Source organism: Rhynchophorus ferrugineus, unplaced genomic scaffold, assembly GCF_030347505.1.
Source record: "Rhynchophorus ferrugineus isolate W39M unplaced genomic scaffold, kcgeb_rfMv2 rfM2, whole genome shotgun sequence".
Classification (NCBI taxonomy): Eukaryota; Metazoa; Arthropoda; class Insecta; order Coleoptera; family Curculionidae; genus Rhynchophorus; species Rhynchophorus ferrugineus.
The window spans coordinates 38,543,927-38,564,055 of record NW_027472581.1 but is presented as its reverse complement, the minus strand read 5'-3'; the positions used below and the strand labels follow the sequence as shown (position 1 = coordinate 38,564,055).

At 31.4% G+C, this 20,129-nt stretch overlaps 1 protein-coding gene across 1 annotated transcript in view; it reads left to right on the top strand.

Annotated features, from left to right (window-relative positions):
* Positions 1-2,958: 2,958 nt before the first annotated feature.
* The window catches only part of TpnC73F (Troponin C at 73F), a 47,867-nt gene continuing 30,696 nt past the window's right edge, over positions 2,959-20,129 (top strand). Inside the window, exon 1 of the mRNA XM_076397506.1 lies at positions 2,959-3,125. Within this exon, the coding sequence (XP_076253621.1) occupies positions 3,018-3,125 (108 nt within the window). The 5' untranslated portion in view covers positions 2,959-3,017. The remainder of the gene's footprint in view (positions 3,126-20,129) is intronic.

The following is a 20,129-nucleotide window of genomic DNA, read 5'->3' as shown; positions in this document are numbered from 1 at the left end:
TTTAAACATAATTTGGATAATAAAGTTATGTCATTTGACTTATAGCTCAAATAGCTAATTTACCACGTCAACTTGGCATCAGCGACTGACATTAAATAACTATATTTAAAGCAGTCAAAGCAATATGGCCGAGAGAAGCTGGAGGCTAAATTCAAAAACCATGTATATTAACTTAGTATTTAAAGAATTAGCATTCAGAGAACTCCTCCTGAGATGTTTAACAATTAACAGGTACTTTCATTAATACTGAAAGTTCTAATACTTTTAGTTGCCAACCCTGTTATTATCTACATAGTTATTATCATTCTCTAATATTTCTAACCGAACCACTAGTAACCTTTTCTAGTGTCTCCTAATTTTCACACTCTTTATTACCATCATCATTATTATTCATCCAGGTACGTTTCCCAAGTTATTTGAGTTTGGGATTATTCCATATATAGACGCAGGAAAAAATTAGATATTGCATAGTGCTTGACCAATATTTCCTGGTGAAACACAAATTGTCTAAGGAAACGAGTGAACGAAACAAAACATTGCAAAGTTGCTTAAGGAGCCCCTAATAATGAGGGTGCTGACAAGTACACTTTGATATGAATAAAAAACATAGGATGTAGTTGGTTCTGATAGTTCAGACGATTACTTAATATTTTCGTAACATAGCATAACATCAATAGATCGGTGTTGACACATATATAATTCGATATATCTCAAGGTTGCTAAGTTGATTTTTATGCTGTTAAAATTATTGTTAAATAATTAATAAATATATTTTATATACCAGCAGAATAATGAAAAAGATTGTTATTTATTGTTGTAAAATTCAAAAGAAAGTTAAAAGTATTGATAAAAAAAATAAGTCTTCAGTTTTTTTAACGATTGGTCTTTTTTTAATGTATATACTCTTAACAATCGTCCTTAGTATTAAATCTACCTAAGCGCTTTATGACTAATTTGGAGATCATGCCAGAAGAAATTCGATCTTATTCAGTCTAACTAGTGACAACAATGAGACGATTCTTTGTCAACAATACAACTACAGCACACAATGCATTTTACAATACAAAATATTTTTTAGCACAATCATTCCGCCTTAACCACTATAGCTAGCAAGCTGGCTATATCAACTTAAATATAATAGCAGTTCATTTACAATGTATCTTTGTCTCTTGTCTCTTGCATTATCTTCATTTTCGTTATTTTAATCAGCTTTAATTAGCTTCTTTAATTCTAGAGTACATCACCATAATTAAAGTATAGTGAGTATAGTATAGAGACCTACAAATTGCTTAGAGATGCTTGCTTTATGATTATTCCTTTTTAATATTTTTTGGTTTCAACATTTCAGAACTATTCAGGTTGACTCTATATCTAATGTTCATCTGCTTATAACTGAACGTAAAAGACAACTGTCATACACTATTTTTATGAAAGAATCAAGTTACAGTACGATCAATATTTAAACATTACTCAAAATATACTTTTCAACCAACGGGATTTGTTAGTGCGACAAGATATCAGACACTCTTTATAAAGTTTCGTCGTTTCAGTTCTAAATAAATTATCCTTCAAATTGTTCTTATTCCATTTTCAACCTTCATTACATTCTTCTTCATTCATTACTTACATATGGTCAAGCTTTATCAAATTCTAATTTTCTTCAACGGTACCACTTCAACGATTTATTACGGGTGATTTTAATATTAATGTGAAAGAACGGCCTGTAGGACTAAAAAACTTCGAAGACAATAAATTGCAATCTCTCAAAAAACTTTCAAACAGCTTAGTAGTTGACCGATAAACTGTTCTCAGCCATTTACATGTTAGAGAAAGATCGACGAGGATACCAGACGAAATGACTGAGAATGGCATTTCGAACCCCTCAACATGGTAGATTTATTGCGTGTGACTGACGTTGAAAAGTGGAGCTACTATGACAATTTCATGAACAAAAAAGTCACAGGTTACCAAGAAAGCCATCTATATCAAAACTTTAGCAGGATATTCATGATCATAAAGTATTCTTATATATATATAGTGAGGTCAGTAAGGTATAGTGTATTACGATCTACTAAAACCGAATGAAGCTATAACTACAGTTATCTTCCTATGTCAACTGGGCAGAACACCGCATGGTTACTAGAAGGGCCACCAATAGCAGGTAACAGATGCGATCTCTTCATCTTGCATGATAATGTTCAACAACACATTGCAAAGAGTTGTGAAGAAAAGACTACTGCAGCTCTAATAGGAAATTATGCCGGCATTCAGTACCTCTCCAAAAAATGCGAAAATGAATCCAGAATTGGATTGCTGCCAAGTCAACACCGTAATTCAAGGATGGGATACAGTTGTAGAAAATGATGGAAAATATTTTCATTAATATATATTGTACCAATGTTTCTCAAGAAATGCCTTTGTAAAGTGAAAAAATATCAGAATAGTGATTGGCCATTAGCAAAAGTGTATAATAATCCTTGTCAATTGTCAATTCAATTGAAAAGTCTTAAGACTATAGTCGGAGCCCACGAAGCGTTTTCAAACACAGCTGAACACAAAAACCGTAAAACAAAAAGAGACCTTAAATAACCGACAGACAAAACCGAATGATGTTATTTCCATTGTATATTTAATTAATACAATGAAATTAGATTCAAAAATTGTTTTTCTTGGGATGTATTTGTTCAAATTTAAACCTTCGGTTGATAGCATGTGAATCAAACGAAATACTGAAAGATTTCGAAAATTATCAACCGTCACACACGCAGTTGTGTCTCATTTACATTACCTGTCTCGTCAGCAAGAAACAATAAACAATTTTTTATTGAATTATTTTAAAATAACCACAGCCACTGCCAGATTTTTTTCTTTTGTTCGTCCAGGGCCTTGCGGGCTATTTTGGTTCGGTATAAAAGAAATTTTTGTTATTTGTTTGTGCAGTTATTTTGTACGTTGGTTCAAAAGCCCTATTATTATATTTTATGATAAAAATCGGAGCGTACGACAAGATCTTTTGAATGACGACATCCCGTCGTGATAGTGTTGTCGATGGCGTGCAACTCATATTGTTTACACCCAGGAAGTTCTCCATATCTCCGTTTTTACCGCCGTTCTTGAAAAAATGCGTACGTAATTTTGTTATTTTTAAGATGATAATAATTTGTATTGTTGTACTAAATAATAATTGGACTAAAAACTGCACACGTCCAAAAATTAAATTTAAGTGGTTATCTCCAGTTTCAGATCTATTATCTGTTGTACAATCTGAAGTACTTAAAATCAACGGAAATAATATATCTAAAATATGAACGTAAATAGCAGCTTAACATATATTTTATTAATTGCTTACATCCTGCTAAGTTAATCCAGTGATCGAAGAGATAAGTCCGAGAGAAAAAAATGTATATATCGTTTGAAAAATCCCCGGTGTAAAAAAGAGCCATTATTCAGCAATTACCAAACTTTAAATTATTTATCAATATAATTTCCTTGAAGGTAGATCTCTTCTTATATTATATTTTAAATATCCTTTTTTTGTGACCAATAAAGTGCCAAACTAGAGGCCTTCCCAGAAGATATCCGGTTTTACCCTGCCAGGGTTATTACTGGCATCTGGAATCTGGGATTCATTTCGCTCACTGTCATTTAACACTATTATCTACATACATTTACAGTTGCAGTCACAAACATGTAGTACATCCATGCCCTGCGGGATTCGAACCGTCAAACCACTGCAGCTAGCAAACCGGTTTGATAGGGATATATCCAGTCATTTATAAATTGAACTTAAAATAGGCCACATTTCTCTTTTAAAGTGGCGTGGCTGGAGGTGGCTACTAAGCACAATCAATAATGTTTTGGACGAAAAACTATGATATTCTTTCTCACTCTTCTCTTGGTTTCTTCGATATCCCTTATCTTTTTTATATACATAAGGCAATTGAGCCAATAGTAACATTAGTAGTATAGTATTATATACATTTATTAATATAGTATAGGGTTGTCGAAAAATATCGATATATCGATATTTTTTTGAGCCGATTTTCTTAAAAAGTATCGGCAGCTGTAAATGAAGTTTTAGTCGAAGTTTTAGTTAGATGAATATCTTCAAAATAAACCTTCAATGTAATTATTTTTATGGATGTTCGTTCCGCTATGTTTACACTCGTAAGGATTTTGTTCAGATTGAATTACGTGACTTCATCGAAATAATTCAAAAAATTCTCATGAATTGTGATTAATAATTTTAATATTTAACATTTGAGATTTCTTTTTATTGAAACTGTCTTCAACAAGTACTAAACAGAAGAGGGAACGCCTGGTGAATTCAAAGTGAAGTTTTGAAGTCAAAAATTTAAAAACAATTTTGATAATTTTTTAACTTTAAAAGGGCATTTATGGAGAAAAGTCGGTCGGTACTCAAAATAATTTCCATCATTTTCGACAACTTATCTCATCTTTGGTTGGATGGGTCTGATGAGTATTCTTCAGAATATCTGCGATAGTGCATCCTTCACAACTCTTGCAACGTGTAGTCGAACATTGTCACATAAGGAAATATCTTTGCTCAATTCTGGACTTTTCGCATCAATAATTCGTTGAATTTGTGTCGGTAGACCTCTGGAATAATAGTTTCATTCGATTTAACAGTTCGTAACAAATTCTAAGCCTACCATATGCATAGTAAGATTTTATGTGGATATTTTTCATGGATTAAATCATGACTTTTTGTGCCAGTCGCAATACTCCACCGAAATTGATATATGACGAAAAAACGACCAACAAGCTTTTAAAGATATTCGATAGATATTGGTAGCAGATTTCTTCAAATAAAGCAAATATAATGAATGCCAAAAATGCAATTTTGACCGTTTCATTATTAGCATCTGTATATACTGAAAACTGAATAAAACTAAATGGAAAACAGTGATTTTATATAGAGAAATGTCAAAACCATCGAATTTAACCCTTAGATGAGGTTACTTTACCGTCATTTACTATTAATTTTTAATAACTCTCGATGGATGTCGTTAATTACTTTAATAAAACATTTATTTTTGACATCTTTGGAACTGAGAACTACAAAAACAGAGTAATACATCATACACAAAAAGTGAATCTTAATGGAAAACGTTTGATAGAATTTTAAAAATATTATTAAATATATTGCTCATTTTTAGATGCATTCCATGAAAATTAGACACACTTTTTTTGAATTCCTTGTAACGAGTAAATTTTTATCCCAACAAACTAGCTAGTGCTAGGAACAAGTATTTTAGCGGAGAGACGGGTCCAATGGATGTTACAGAACACCCATCATTGTTTATATGCTTCCAAATGACAATTCTTTCTAAACTTCCAAGACTTTCTATGCCTGATGTACTTGAATAAATAATTTGTTCATCTAACCTTTTGACATATTTACTGATTGCTAATTGGAAAATACGACGAACTTTACTGGAACCTATTTTCATTTTATAAATAATAAGTAAAGTTAATAAAGTAACAGCTGTTTTCCGTAGAATAGATAATCATTAAGTTCGTATTGTTTCGTAACACTTACCAATAATCTAAGTTGATCAAAGTCAATATGCATCACTAATATATTTAAAATACAAACTATTAATTAACTTTAAATTACCCCATTTTCGTATATATAATTTTATTTTTATAGCACGACGAATTGATTGAAACAATATACCAAATTATCAAATTATTATTTTACATATTCCATAGAAATTCTCAGTAAAAGTATAATAAAGAACATATTAAATTAATAAATATTATTTATTTTTAATCCCAAGGAAAGCATAAAATAAAGTGGATATGTTTGACGTCGATTTGCAACGGAAATAATATCTTCAAAATCAGATTAAAAATACACGAAAAAGTTATATTAATATCCATGATATTTTCGGATCATATCAAAAGGAAATCTTGTTACATTTTCGTAAAATTTCAAGGTTCACAAGGAAGCAACGTTTATTTTCGCAAACATATAACCTAATATAATTTGTACAATCTACCAATTGGACATAAACTTACATTTAATAGAAATGTGTCAGTGAAGAAAAGTGCAACTTAAAAATTTGACCATGATTCATGATTTCCAACAAAAATAGACGGGAAATTTGTCGGGAACTACCGTTTGGCGGTCATGAAAACATTCCAGACTTGAATTAAATATATATAAATAAGTAAATTATAACTTAATAGGAATATCTTTAGTACAGTAACTAAACAATTCAATCAATTACTTCACAATAATTTTGATGTAAAAATGTCTGACGCACATCGTTGACGGAAATTACATCTTACCAAAATCAGATTAAAAATAGTACAAGACAAAATACATTATAAAGATAAACATTCTGTGATTGCATAAAGTATAATTATTTGAGTAGGTCAATGTGCATTGAAGAACCTTCTTCCTTTATTTAATTATAAAAATAGCCTTTTATTTAATAATTAAATTATTTTATAAGTCTAAGATTTCCAAATCTTTACTCTCTAAATTTAAAATTAAAAATGCGTATTATTCTCTTCAATAACATCTATCAAAAAAGAGCTTACAAATATATCACAATAAAATATTTGATAAGACATGGGCTGAAAAGGCGTAAAGAAGAAAACGCGTGTTTTTTTTTTGTTCAAAATTGGCCATATTCATCTGCATAATCTCCATTAAGACCACACAATGATTCCGGCCACTCTCATATTTAAACACCACTTTTGTAGAACGATTTATCTCTTGCATCAAAATAGGCCTGTCACCAGTTATTATCCACTCACATGACGATCGCTCTGATTCCAGAGTGAAGTAATGGATCCATGTTTCATCCATTGTCACATGTCGACGCAAAAATTCCAATTTGTTACGTTTAAACATGGCGGAACACTGCTCAGATTCATCCCCACGTTTTTGTTTTTGGTCAACTCAAGTCTTGGTGAGCAAACGCGGAACCCACTTTGAAGAGAACTTTCTCATAGTCAAATGCTCATGAATTATAAAAGCAACACGTTCTTTTGACATTTTCACGATTAGCTAACTCACGCAACTTCACTTTTCGACCATTCAAAACGATTTTGTGTATTTTTTATGTTTTCTGGTATTACCACCTCATTGGAACGTCCACTGCGTTCTGCATCATCGGTGTCTACGACCACGTTTGAAGTCAGCAAACCAATGTTTTATTGTTGTTTTTGATAGTGCGGTATCCTTATAATACTCTTCAAGCCATTGCTTCGCTTGAACGATATTTTTTATCATTAAGGAGCAGTGTAAAATTGAAGCACGAAATTGTTTTTGACCCATTATTTTGAAAATAATAAAGGTAGTATCACTCTTATATTACACAAATTTATAAGTATAATATAATGAACTCATAATATAATTATGAGTAGAATATTTAACAAATTTCTTTTAAAGCTTAATACTAACTGAAAAAGCCATGAATGCAATAAATCTAGCCATCTATGTGTTTAGCCCGGGACTTTTCAGGCCACGTGTTATTTATATAGGAAATAAGTTTAAAGGTTTTTCGTAAGCAGACAGGGTGCTGCACTGGTGTGGTGGTCTACGGTGGATAGTGTAGTACTTCCTATTTTAACGTTTTCAAGTATGTTTTCACCAGATTTGCATGTGGTCGAGCACTGTCATACTGAAGAATAATATTGTTGTGCCTTTTCTTATATTCCGGCCATTTTTCGGGCAATACTGGGCTCAAACGTATCAATTGCAGCCGACAGATGATCCTTAAATCGAGTAATGCCTTCAAATCCTCGTCTTCAATTTTTTTTTCTTGTGTAGAAGGCTATTTGTCTTCGGTGTCAAAACCACCACTTTTAAAATGTTGAAACTAATATTCACATGTTGAAATCGATGAAGCATTGTCATCATAAGCTGCACACAGCATTTGATGACCTTCAGCCGCCTTTTTGTTCAAATTGCAGTAAAAAAGTAAAACTTCCCGCAAATACGATTTACTGGGTAAAATTTGAGACAATTTCAACGCGCTGAAAACATGTTTCAACATACTGATAAGTGAAACCTGTTAGTGAGGCTTCAACATGAAGCTAGTTACAAATACGCCCGATGCGATTTAACACACAGTAACACTATATGTTGTAAATCCTTTAAATTATTACTTATAGGTAATAATAATAATTTATAGGCATGATCCAATAATAGACTTTATTTATTCGTTAAAAAATGTAAAAAAATCGATTTCATAGCTGAAAACATCAAGAGGAATACGTATATATTCCCTAATAAAATGTCTTAAAAATTACCCAAAAAGTTTTGTAACATTTTGAGGAAAAGTGTTGTACTGAAAAATTACTTTGCCATTTTTTGTTAATAACGTTCTCTAGTTGTTTAATTTGTCTAGGTATCCTCACAATAGATATATCGGAGCTGATCCCATCAAATGCGCAGTGATTGCTTCTTACCATGAATATTTGGTTTGGCTATTTGATCTCCTTCATCCTATTTGACCCTGAAAGCTTTGGCTACGCTACGCTAAGTTGGCACAACTGGCTCGAAATTTGAAGATAATTTGTCATATAGTTTGTTTACAGCGCTTGGTTTAATTAATTCATCTCAAATATGTTCTACGATTTTCCAGCAGATAGAAGCACTTAAGATAGAATTTGCTTTAACAGACTAATAATTGCCACTTAAGTTTGTTATATATTTTAAATAAATCTACAAAGACATATAAATAGTTTCGCCCTCGCAGAGAGCTAGTAAAACCATCATAAGCTGACCGAGGAACTTTAATCATTTTGGAGGAGCATATTTATCTTCAAAATTTAGTCAAAATGAGGGTCAGTATACAGACAATGTCACGCTTTCCGCTTCTAACACATTCCTTCCTAAATTGGCGAAGTTCAGAAATCTTATCTGTATAACCGACATTCGGTCTAAATTCTGTCTCAAGAATGTGAGTCCGAATCCTAAAGGGTTTCTCAGCTTCTTTCTTTCTTAAAGATCTCTTTGAAGTGTCGTTTATGCATTTTTTAATTTTCATTTAATACTTTACCGGCACTTAATAGGAGTCTTATTCCTCGCTAGATTTAATATATTTTTTTAAATAATGAAACAATTATCGTATATTTTCCTTTCTAAATTTGATCACTTAATTTTCATAAAAACAGAGATTTTCTTGTAAACAATATCATAAATATTCGAATATCCAGGGCTGTGTTTTATATCAAGTTGGTGGTCATACTTTAGTGACACCTTCAATAATTGTCAGATATTTGCTTTAGTTGGTGAAACATCTATATCGTTCAGCTGTAGAAAGTGGACGAGATGTATTTACCGCTATAAGTAACTTCTTTAGTAAGAGAATTTTTAAGTTCGCCAGTTCGAGTCGTGTCAATGATGCTGTACAATAATACACAAAATAGATTCACAATCAGATCCACAATCAGGTCTTCGCATCACACTTGACATATATTTTTAGTGTTAAACCGCAGACTAGTTAATTAAGACGTAATCCAACACAACTAAATCAATATTCTCTGGATTTCTCGGACAAATATTTAGTGAACCGAATCACAAATGCCCTTCGATGGAATGGAATGGAATTCCTGACTCAAGAACAAGTCTTGAAGTTGATTACAAAAGTCATCTTACCTGGTTTCAGTAGTTTCAATAGATATTTAGGCAGAAAATTAATGACACTGGAAGCCATTCATTTTTACCACTTTTGTAGACAGAAACCATAATACCAGCACACCAGTTTGATTTTATTAACAAATATTCACCAATTGATTAGGTACATAGGACAACAGATATCATTGAAAAGTCGATGATAAAAATAGGTTCATATATATTCCTAGATATATCATAAGCTTTTCATAAGGTTTGGCACGACGGCCTCGTTCATAGGCCAAAGAAAATATTACCGAAGCAACACACTAAATTATTAAAATTTTACATTACAACCAGAATGTTTGAAACAAATGTGTCACGAGAAGGTTATTGGGACCAATTGTTTACTTACTTTACACATGTGATATACCACAAATAAAAAATATCACGATGGCTAAATTGCTGAAGATACCGCGATTCTTGCTGTTCGAGACAATAACACAGAAGCAACCCGAATACTAAAACAGGCCAGTAAAGATATAAATAATGTGTGTAAATATGTACCGAAAAATAAAAATTAATCAAAGTAAATATGTGTATATGGAGTTCATCTATAATCAGATCATATCAACAACAAAAACTATTCATTCCATTTAGCAGGTATCTCGGAATTACTCTTAATTTAAAATTTCGCTGAAAGTAACATTAGAAGGAATGTAAATAAAAAAATTGTTGGGTTGAAATATAGGAAAACATATTCGTTAATTGGAAGGAAATCACAATTATCAGTACATAATGAATTACTAAATTTGCTATAATTATTATATGGATCTACAGAATTCAATTATGGAGATGTTCCGAAAAAGATAATTCAAATATAATTCAAGTTTTCCAGAACAAAGTTCTATCGTTAATATCGAAATGACACTTGTATAACTCCATAATAAGACACAGACTCAAAATAATCAAACGGTTTGATCTTGTGTATTGTAATGTGATGATTATAATGAGATGTCTATGTCTAGATTTAAATCAAATTGTAAATTAGTCGGCAACAACTAGTAACGGAGTAATAAAAAGTATAATATTTACAATTGTAATGTCGCCTTTTCGTGCTCATTAGAAAACTTTAAACACTTAAAATTGAATAAGTATAAAACACTAAAATTAATTGCGATAATTAAGAAATAAATATTAAAAAAATTTTGTTATCAACAAATCATCTTATTATCAACAGCAATATACAGAAATACATTTTCATAAGATCAAAAATTATTTTATTAAAATATATAATTAAGTATAATTTAATTAAGTTATATTTATATTTATAATATAAGCCATTTATAAATTCATAATGTAATTAATGGAGAATTTTTCTCATTTTGTTGTTATAGTAATAAAAAATAACAAATCTAATTTTAGTAAATACACTTTAAATAAATTGATATATTGATATATATATATATATTTCATATCCTTTAAAATCGTTATCAGTCATACAATCTCAGAAGTACTTAATGTGAACGGAAACAACATAAGTGTGTTATATTTTAACTTAAAATGTATTTTGTCAATTGCAAACATCCTGTAATCAATCAAGAGACCTACTGTTCTGAAATTAACCCGACCACGGATATTGACACTACACAAACGCACTTGTTATAAGCTCATGTCAAATTGTAAACAAAAATGTATTTAATTGTATCTAAGATCTGAATTCCATACCAGTGGATGACACCTTTTTGACTTATTTTCTTAAAACCAGTAAGTATTTTTAAAAACCATAATAAGATAAAAACTAATTCGTGAAATAAAATTGATATTCCTAAAACAACATAAAATTTGTATATGAATCCAAATAAAATATTAGATTTAGATTATACGATAAACGCAAAATAATTATTTAAGTTTTTATTCTTCTGTTCTCCGCAACATTTGGACTTGACAATCCAGTGTCTAAAAAACTGTCATCGTTAAATATGATAATCTGGAGTAAATGATATGTAATAATTTTTTTAATAAAAATACTATAAAATTATAACATACAATAAGTTTTTCACACATGTTTGCAAGCTGTTTGTTCAATAATTCAATAATTTGAGTTTATTTTCTCTAAAATAATATTCCTTTTATGTTATCTTCGAAGCCAAATACAAAAATTTACATCACATTCAAATGTGTTTTTGTACTGCTGTTACCGAAGGGTATTGTGCAAATTGTGCGCCCGTCTTTTTGAAAACTTCACTTACACTTTTAGTTACAATGCCTGCTTATTAAATATTATCTTTTAAAATCAACTTTAAATGTTTTGAAATGAAAGAATGAAAATGTTTAGCTTTAATCGAGTATAATAAACCAAAAAGTTTACACAGTTACATTACAGTGATAAAAAGAATTGTAAAACTTTTAATAAAAGTTAAACTTGTTTCTTTCAAAGTAGTCACTATTAGTCAAATTTAAGTTCTGAACAAATGTTAACTATTTTTAACTATACATTATTCTAACCTCATAACACTAAAATAATATTCTTTATTGGCCAAACATAAATAATTGATAGTGAACAATGCGCTGATTTTTACAGTAATTTTACATGATGGTTGGAAAATTTTTCTCGGTTTACAATAATTAAAACCACTTATTGATTAAGGAGAGAAATATAGTTGTATAGAGAGGAATAGATTTGGAGATATACACTTTCTATACACAAATATACACAATCAAATATACATTATATTGGAAATTTGGAAAGAAAATACACTTGTATATATTCTCTGCTTTATAAAATTTCATCCGCAAAGGCGTATTCAGTTTTGAAACGTTTATTTATAAATAACTTAAATTACAAATACAAACTTAAAACAAACTAGGACTATATAATTAAAATACTAAAGTTAGAGATAGAACAGAATTAACTAAGAGTGAAATTTAATAGATAGTGTGTTTTGAATGAAAGATATTGTTTCGGCCACATAGTTTTTTATTTCTAACGTAATCTCTTTTTAACTAAATACATTTAATCCAGCATTTTTTTTTTCCTTTCAAATAATAGATTTTCTCGAGTCTTCTGTAATGATCTATCCGTTAAAATCAAATATATTTTCGCTGAACTATTTCTTCAAATTTAGGAACAGGAAATAATCGTAGGGGGCTTAATCTGACCAATATGATTTTTTACAAAATAACTAGATTGCAAGATAACTGATTGTCTAACAAGATTGTAACAAGATTGTCTTAATGGAACAACACTTTTTTTCGCCAAATGCGGTAGTTTTTGCATCAAGTCTATATAAAATCTGTCCAAGAGCTCTAAATAATATTCGACGGCGATAGTTTCCTCTTTTAAAGATAATCGATACGAGTGATACCAGGTACATGATACCAGGTGGCCAGCCGACAGAAACAACTTGACTTTCGATGGTGCACGTTTACCCAGAAAAACCCACTGCTTTTATTGTTCTTTAGTCTCTGATGTTTTGTGACATATCTATGTTCCAAAAGGATGCAAAAACGTGTTCAAATTACCGCTGAACATCGCCAAACACTGCTTTGAAAATCCCACACGGTTGCGCTTATACTTTTTGTTTATTTAAATTTGCTCAACTGAGACGGCTACAGCTTCAGCTACCTAATTTACTTTCATTCTCCGATCATGTAATATCATTCCATAGATTTTATCGACGATTTTTGGACTGTCGTATTTGGGCTACCTATGGCGAATGATGAATGTATAGGGATTTTATTAGCGAGTTGTAATGAGATAAGGTGTCAAAGGAGACCCATATACTCAACATATCTGCAAAGCTTTTTACAAATGGAATGCCTGACCAGGGGAGTGTTGCAACCATGGGGCATTGAATAACGCGCGAACTTTTTATTTATTTATTAATTTATTTATTTACTTATTTATTTATTTAGTTAATGATTTGAGGCCTGTTTGCCCACAAGCTTTCTAGGGTCTAGTACAATGTTTTTACATAATTCATATAAATTCTTACAGCAACACAACATTATTGCAACAATCTATTATTTAACGAGAAATCACAATATATTACGGTTTAGAAACACCAGACAAAACAATAATTGTATACAAAAGTTTAGAGAAAATATAACAAATAGTACTAAACTTAATTATAAAAAATATACAAGAATTCTGTTAGAATTAAGCCAGCAATTCCGTCAGGCGAAGGAATTCCATTACTTTGTCCAAATTGTATGGTGTGACTCCTCTCTATAATGCTGGCAATGCCGCAAAGCAGCCTGCGCAATCCTAGCTTCGCACATTCCACCAGGAAATGTTTTACTGTAAGAGTCTTCCACAATCTTTGCAAATCAAGGGAGGTCACCCTTTAGCAGATGTCTGCTCATGCGCACGTGTCAATTTTCAGTGGCCGATTTTCAATCTTGCTAGTAAATTAAGTTTGTGTCTGCTATAAAACATTTTTAACCGCCTACAGCTCATTTAAATTCATAAGGTCCTAATGGAACTGATCTGTTTAGACAGTTTGGTGAAATATACTTTTAAAAATCTTCCCCAAAAGGTGAACTGCTATAACATTGTTTCGCTTTCTTGTGAAGTGGAATGAGACCCGATGACTAACATTCTGAATAATGAGCTGTATGGTATGAGACCCTGTACTTATCTCTTGAAAAATTAAACCCTGCATAAGTGAGATAAAACTTCCAATATGTTTTAGAGATTTTTTTGATTTCAAAGAGGCTGTATAATTCATCTGACATAATTCACGTAGTATTCGCTTGAATAGACGGTTTAGGGAAGGATTATTATCCAGGTTAAAAATAGGTGGAGAAGGGTTGGTGGCGGGAAGGAGTTTTTTGGGAATATATTAGGGAGAGGAAAAGGATGGAAGTTAAGTTTGAGACATGGGAGATGTTATGACGCCTAATTAATGTTTTTAAAGTGGTCTTAGATATATTGCCCACCTCTGAAATTTCACATTGGGTGCCATAAGACAGTATTTGTTTTATAGTAGATGCTTTTTAAGCATATGATGTAATACAAAATGGGTGTAACTAAGCATATGATGTAATACAAAATGGGTGTAACTGATTATGCTTTATTTTCGCTTCCAGTTAAGATATTCCTTCAGTAAATTTTATTTTGTTGGTTTTATATTCCTTTTTATAAACTCCACCTCACCTGTATCTACGTGTGACCGTGACCGAAACGCTGACAGTTGAAACACCACACAATGGAAATGGTATATATTGCCTGATAGAGCATACCAACCAGCATTTAGGTAGCTTAAACACTTGGAAAGTTAAAAGCACGCTTGGTCGTTTAAACGTACTGATTCGTTTGACAGCTGTGGCTTCCTGATCTCTTTGATTTGATCTCCAATTCTCATAATTCCTTCAGTATCGCAGTTTAGAAGATATCTGCATGTAACTGCCCCTCACATTGAGCTTAAAGGTCTGTGCCGTGCTACTATTATTTCAAAATTTCCTGTACTGTTCATTTTTGCGAATTTATCAGATTGTTCTCTGCTTTTAACCTCTATCAATATGCTCCCATTTATATTCCATGATATTCTCTCAAAAGTTTCAGTTTTTCCCGTAATTATAAAATACTTGTTATAAAAATGTTGTTTTTCAAATAGTTCTAGGTAAGAAATTCTAAGTCACTTTAGGTTTGCAAATTCATTCGAAATATGACAAGGGTAAGTTTTCCTACCAACAGCTTAGTACTGTATCTGACCTGGTTAAACTCCAGTGATGCTGCGCAGAAGTCGGCTGACGGATGGGCGATACCTAAGCGACCCCCTCTGTGATTTTTAGTACAACATAAATGAGATAAGGACAAGACACGGACAGGAGACTAGGGCCTCAGGGTTTTCACTCCCGTCTCGCCAAATATCGCGTCGCGTCTCGCGTAAAATATAAACTCTAGTCTACAAACGCTCCTATAATCCCTTGAAGTACTAGGGCCGTAACCTCCCTATCCCCAGGGATTACTTCTTGAGTGTTGCCATTAACGTGTAGAAAGTTTGCTATTTCTGCTTTTTCCTTGGCATCTGGCGTGTTGGTCTCTCGATTTGATATATAAATCGCATTTTATCATGGATGCTCCTCCATCCGGTTGCTTAATCGATAGAATCGGTGTTAGATCAAACACCCATTTCTGTAGATTAATTTGTTAACATTGCTGAAGCAAAATCCTGCATGTTCTTGTCGCCGTTATGTCCTAACTACTTCGTAACGCCTGGGAAATGTTCAGAAATACTTGCAGAATCGAATAGTACCCAAGGTGTTTTCACAGTCTCATCCAAGATACCACCTTCAGCGCTTGTCACGTGGACTGGCAAGACATGCGCATCTATGTACGACCTCCAACCAGTCTGTTTTATTTTTAGTTGTCGTAAAAATAAATAGTTGCAAATTTAATATGTATTTTCCTAGCCAAATGACTTTTTTTGATTCATTCTCATTATTTTTATCTTGTCATATATGAGTTTTCGTTTTACTTCTAATTTTCACGCTTAATAAGTCGTTTTATAATTTAACTAAAAGGGATAATAAATTAGACCCCTAAAAAGATACATTTCTAGAACGGATTAAAACTAAAGAATGTCGGCTTGGTGGTGCAGTGGTAAAGGCGACAGGGTAAAGGCAAACTATCTTGCGATAGTTGCGGGTTCGAATCCTGCTGGGACATGGTCATAAAGTTATGTTTGCGATTGTTCAATATATGTGATTAGCCTAGACAAGATTATAAAATCCGATGAAGGAAATTATCAAACTCACGCCAGTAACCAGGCTTGGTAAGACCGGATGTCTTCTGGGTCGATTTCTAAGTTGGTCACTCGCCAGTCGGTAGGCTTAATGCCAACAACCGTTTGGAGCCCACGTTAAACTGTAGGTCCAGTCCAGATAATCCCCTAGTTTGTAAAAGGAGACAAATATATTTTCAAAAAACTGCCTCGCAAGACCACTTGTAACAATACAATATTTTTGCAATTTTTTAAATTTTATTCAGGGAACTTCATACAGTCTATTGTAATATATATTATGTGTTACGTACATATTGTAACTTGACATATTATCATGATTTGATATAACTTAAAATTTCAATTATACGAACAATACAATTCCCAAACTTTCAAAATTCGACTGCGTTTTTTACTTTAAAGAAAAATTTGCCAAAATCAATATATATCAATCATGGTTAAATACGATATCAACATCCGGTATGTGAAAATATAATAATATCGAAAAGTTCTCGTTCTCTTGCCCTCATATTAATCTATGTATACGACATAATATACACACGTATGTTTTTCTAGATTATGTATCTATTATTAAGTGGTTATATCCTTTTGTAATTTCGTAATTAATTGTTCGGTTACATATGTCAGTGATTTTCTAAGAAGTATACTTAAAATAAATTTAATTATTAATATGGTTTCTGAAAAATTAAAAATTACTTGTTGGCTAAGCTATAATTTGTTTTTACAATGAGTTAAAAACACATGTATTGATACTGCTATTTTCTTTCTGTTAAATATATTTCACCTTACTACAAGATCAAATGGTTCGGTCCTTTGAATTTTTCATACTCGAGATCAGATCATGCTCGACTCTTAACCAATAGTTGCGATGGTATTAAGATGAGAGTGGAGTCTTCTATAATATCTAGAAAAATCTACGAAAACTTTTATGACATTAATTTGAAAATTTTGTATTTATAAAATTTTGTTTTTATAAACCACATCGGTTTTAAAAATTACTTATATATCGGCGTATTATATACAGATAGTTAAGATTTTATTACAATTAACTAATACATTTTGTATATTTCAATTCATTTATTTTCATTTCTTTTGCTATTCAGCATTAATAATACAAAATTAGTTTTCCAAGAAAATGCAGAGAAATGTATGTTTCAAGAACTTACAAGCCTTTTTGCCCAAGTTTTCACTGAAAATTTTACTGATTGAATTTATTAGAATTAATAGAATAGAAATCCGATAATTTTAACAAATTCGGCGACTTTTCCAATTAGAAAAAGCATATTCATTCTCCTTAAATTCTGAATTTATTCCTTTTGAAATAAATATATTTTCCTTGATTTATTTCAATAACGTAATAGGCTACCTAGTAAATAAATAAGTGTTCATTTTAACGTTATTGTACTCTGAAACCATGTTCACTATATTAATCAAATTTAGCCAAACCAAGAAAGTCCACAAAAATTAATCAGCAAAGGCTCGTAACAAACATTGAATCAGTTAAAACAGTAAGCAATCATATACATATATAACCTATATACCAAACCAGATCTTAAAGGGCAAAGACTGAAAGAACTGAGTTTCTTACATAATTGTAAAATAAAGAACAATGAAAGGTATTTTCTTATTCATTATCATATAAAGCAAAATACACTGCGCCAGAATATTACCAATGATGAAAAATTGATAAGTTACTATACCGTATGTATAGAGGTCACATTTAAAACCCGATGGATAACCCCTATCAGCTGCAAAGCGACAGATATATTCATATGTTTTGTAATATGTTTTCTTTGTATTTAGTGGTATTAGAAGGATATAGTCTACCATGAGCTGGTGCATATTGAACGACTCAAATATCTTAACAGATGTATTTCGTCCAATTATTACTTGTAGACTTAGAGTGTAATGAGTTCGTGGATTTCAAACACAACGACACCGAACACGAAAAAATTAAATTGAATGATTTCGCAGATTCAGTGCTCCTGTAATAAGGCATTAAAATACAGGAGTGGATCTAATGGGTTATGTTGTACCGGCGGAAAAGTAAGATTACCATAATTGGTTTCACCACCAGGTCAATTACGCTCATTAGTTTCCAGAATGGAAAGTGTTTCTAGCCACTTCTTGCCAACATTTAAAAATATAATAGTCGTCTCCAAATGATGTCGCTTGGTGTAAAGCATATGCTACAGGACAATTTCATGTCCACTTTCGAGGTATACCATAAATTTTTTTCTGATAACATTTAAATTTGTATCAGAAATAAGTTAACAAAATCTTAAACAATTTGTTCATAAAAGGACAAACGTATCACTTACTAAAAGCGCTGTCACCACTACCTGACGCAGATCATCAATGCTTACAAATTTGTTTTAGAAAAAATCCGGATGCGAAAATTGAGAAGCATTGTGCTCACAATCCAACAGTGAAGCAAACCATTATCCAAGAACTACAAACGTCTCTTCATCAAAACAACGATTTATTAAAAATATTTGAATAACATTGAATTGGATACAATCTAACATCCATAATATCGTCATCAGACCATAACAAAACACCTGTCGGTGAGCGAGGATGTTTAATTCGCAGGAAAACCGACGAAGTAACTATTGTTTTTGTCGGAGATAATGTATTTAGAGAAAAATTGATTAACTGTATTTATAGTTAACTAATAACCAATATCCGAAGGAAATTAAAACTATATATATGAAATAGGGCCAGTGACGGTGAGCATGAGAGGAGTTTTAATTAAGTTCATTAATAATCCACGCATCCAAGTGGCTATTGTTATTGTTGAAAAAAAATATCGAAAAGATACATGTATCTCTACCTCATCAGAATCACATATTTAAATATCTATAAAATTTAACATTTTATTTTCAATTCCTTGTTATATTTCATTTCATAATTCCTCCTCTTCGTAGAGAGTAGGTTAGCTATATAATTCATAGAACAATTTATATTATTTTATTAATGTGATGTAATATAAAGACATGGATATTACGAACATGAGGTCATAATTCTGGAGTGCATTAGTTACCAACGATTCAATTGGAATTGTTATTGTCGGAGAGAATTTTCAATGCAGTTGGAACGTCTAGTTTGCAAGGTAATGGAGAATGTCATTTACCAATGTTAGGATTGAATAATACTAATGTGTTTGTTATTTAGAGACCAACTTCACGATGACATTACGATAACGAAGCCACATTTATTACGTTATCTCTCATTAACTATATTCTAATATTATTCTATAATATCAATCACCTTAATTAAATGTTAGTGTGTGTCGCATATTAGTGAGATAATTATTATATATGTCGCTTTCTCTATTAATTTTATCTAGTATAATAATTGAAAAATAAAAAGTTCAGTTCACGGTCAACGGTCACGATTAAACTTGAAAATTGAATAATAGGTTAAATATATAGGTTACAAATATCCTCACGCTTTCTCAAAAATAACATTTTAAAGTAATTTATAGTAAATTTCTGACTGGTGGAATTTTATCGGTCAAAGTTAGAGCAGATTTATATAATGTCAAAAATCATATATCAATCGGATCGGCGTCGGTCGAATGAGAAAAACTGTCATATTTTATTTAATAATAAGTAACGATTAGTGTCTCTTTTTTTATTATAGCCGGTATAAAAGCAAAAAAACTTAAAAGATAGTTCGCAGTTCGATATCACTCCAAACGATCCAACTAAATCGGTATGTCGAAGGAAACCAAGTGCCTGCCTGGTGTTAAACTCATCGCATTCTCGCGAAACAAATAT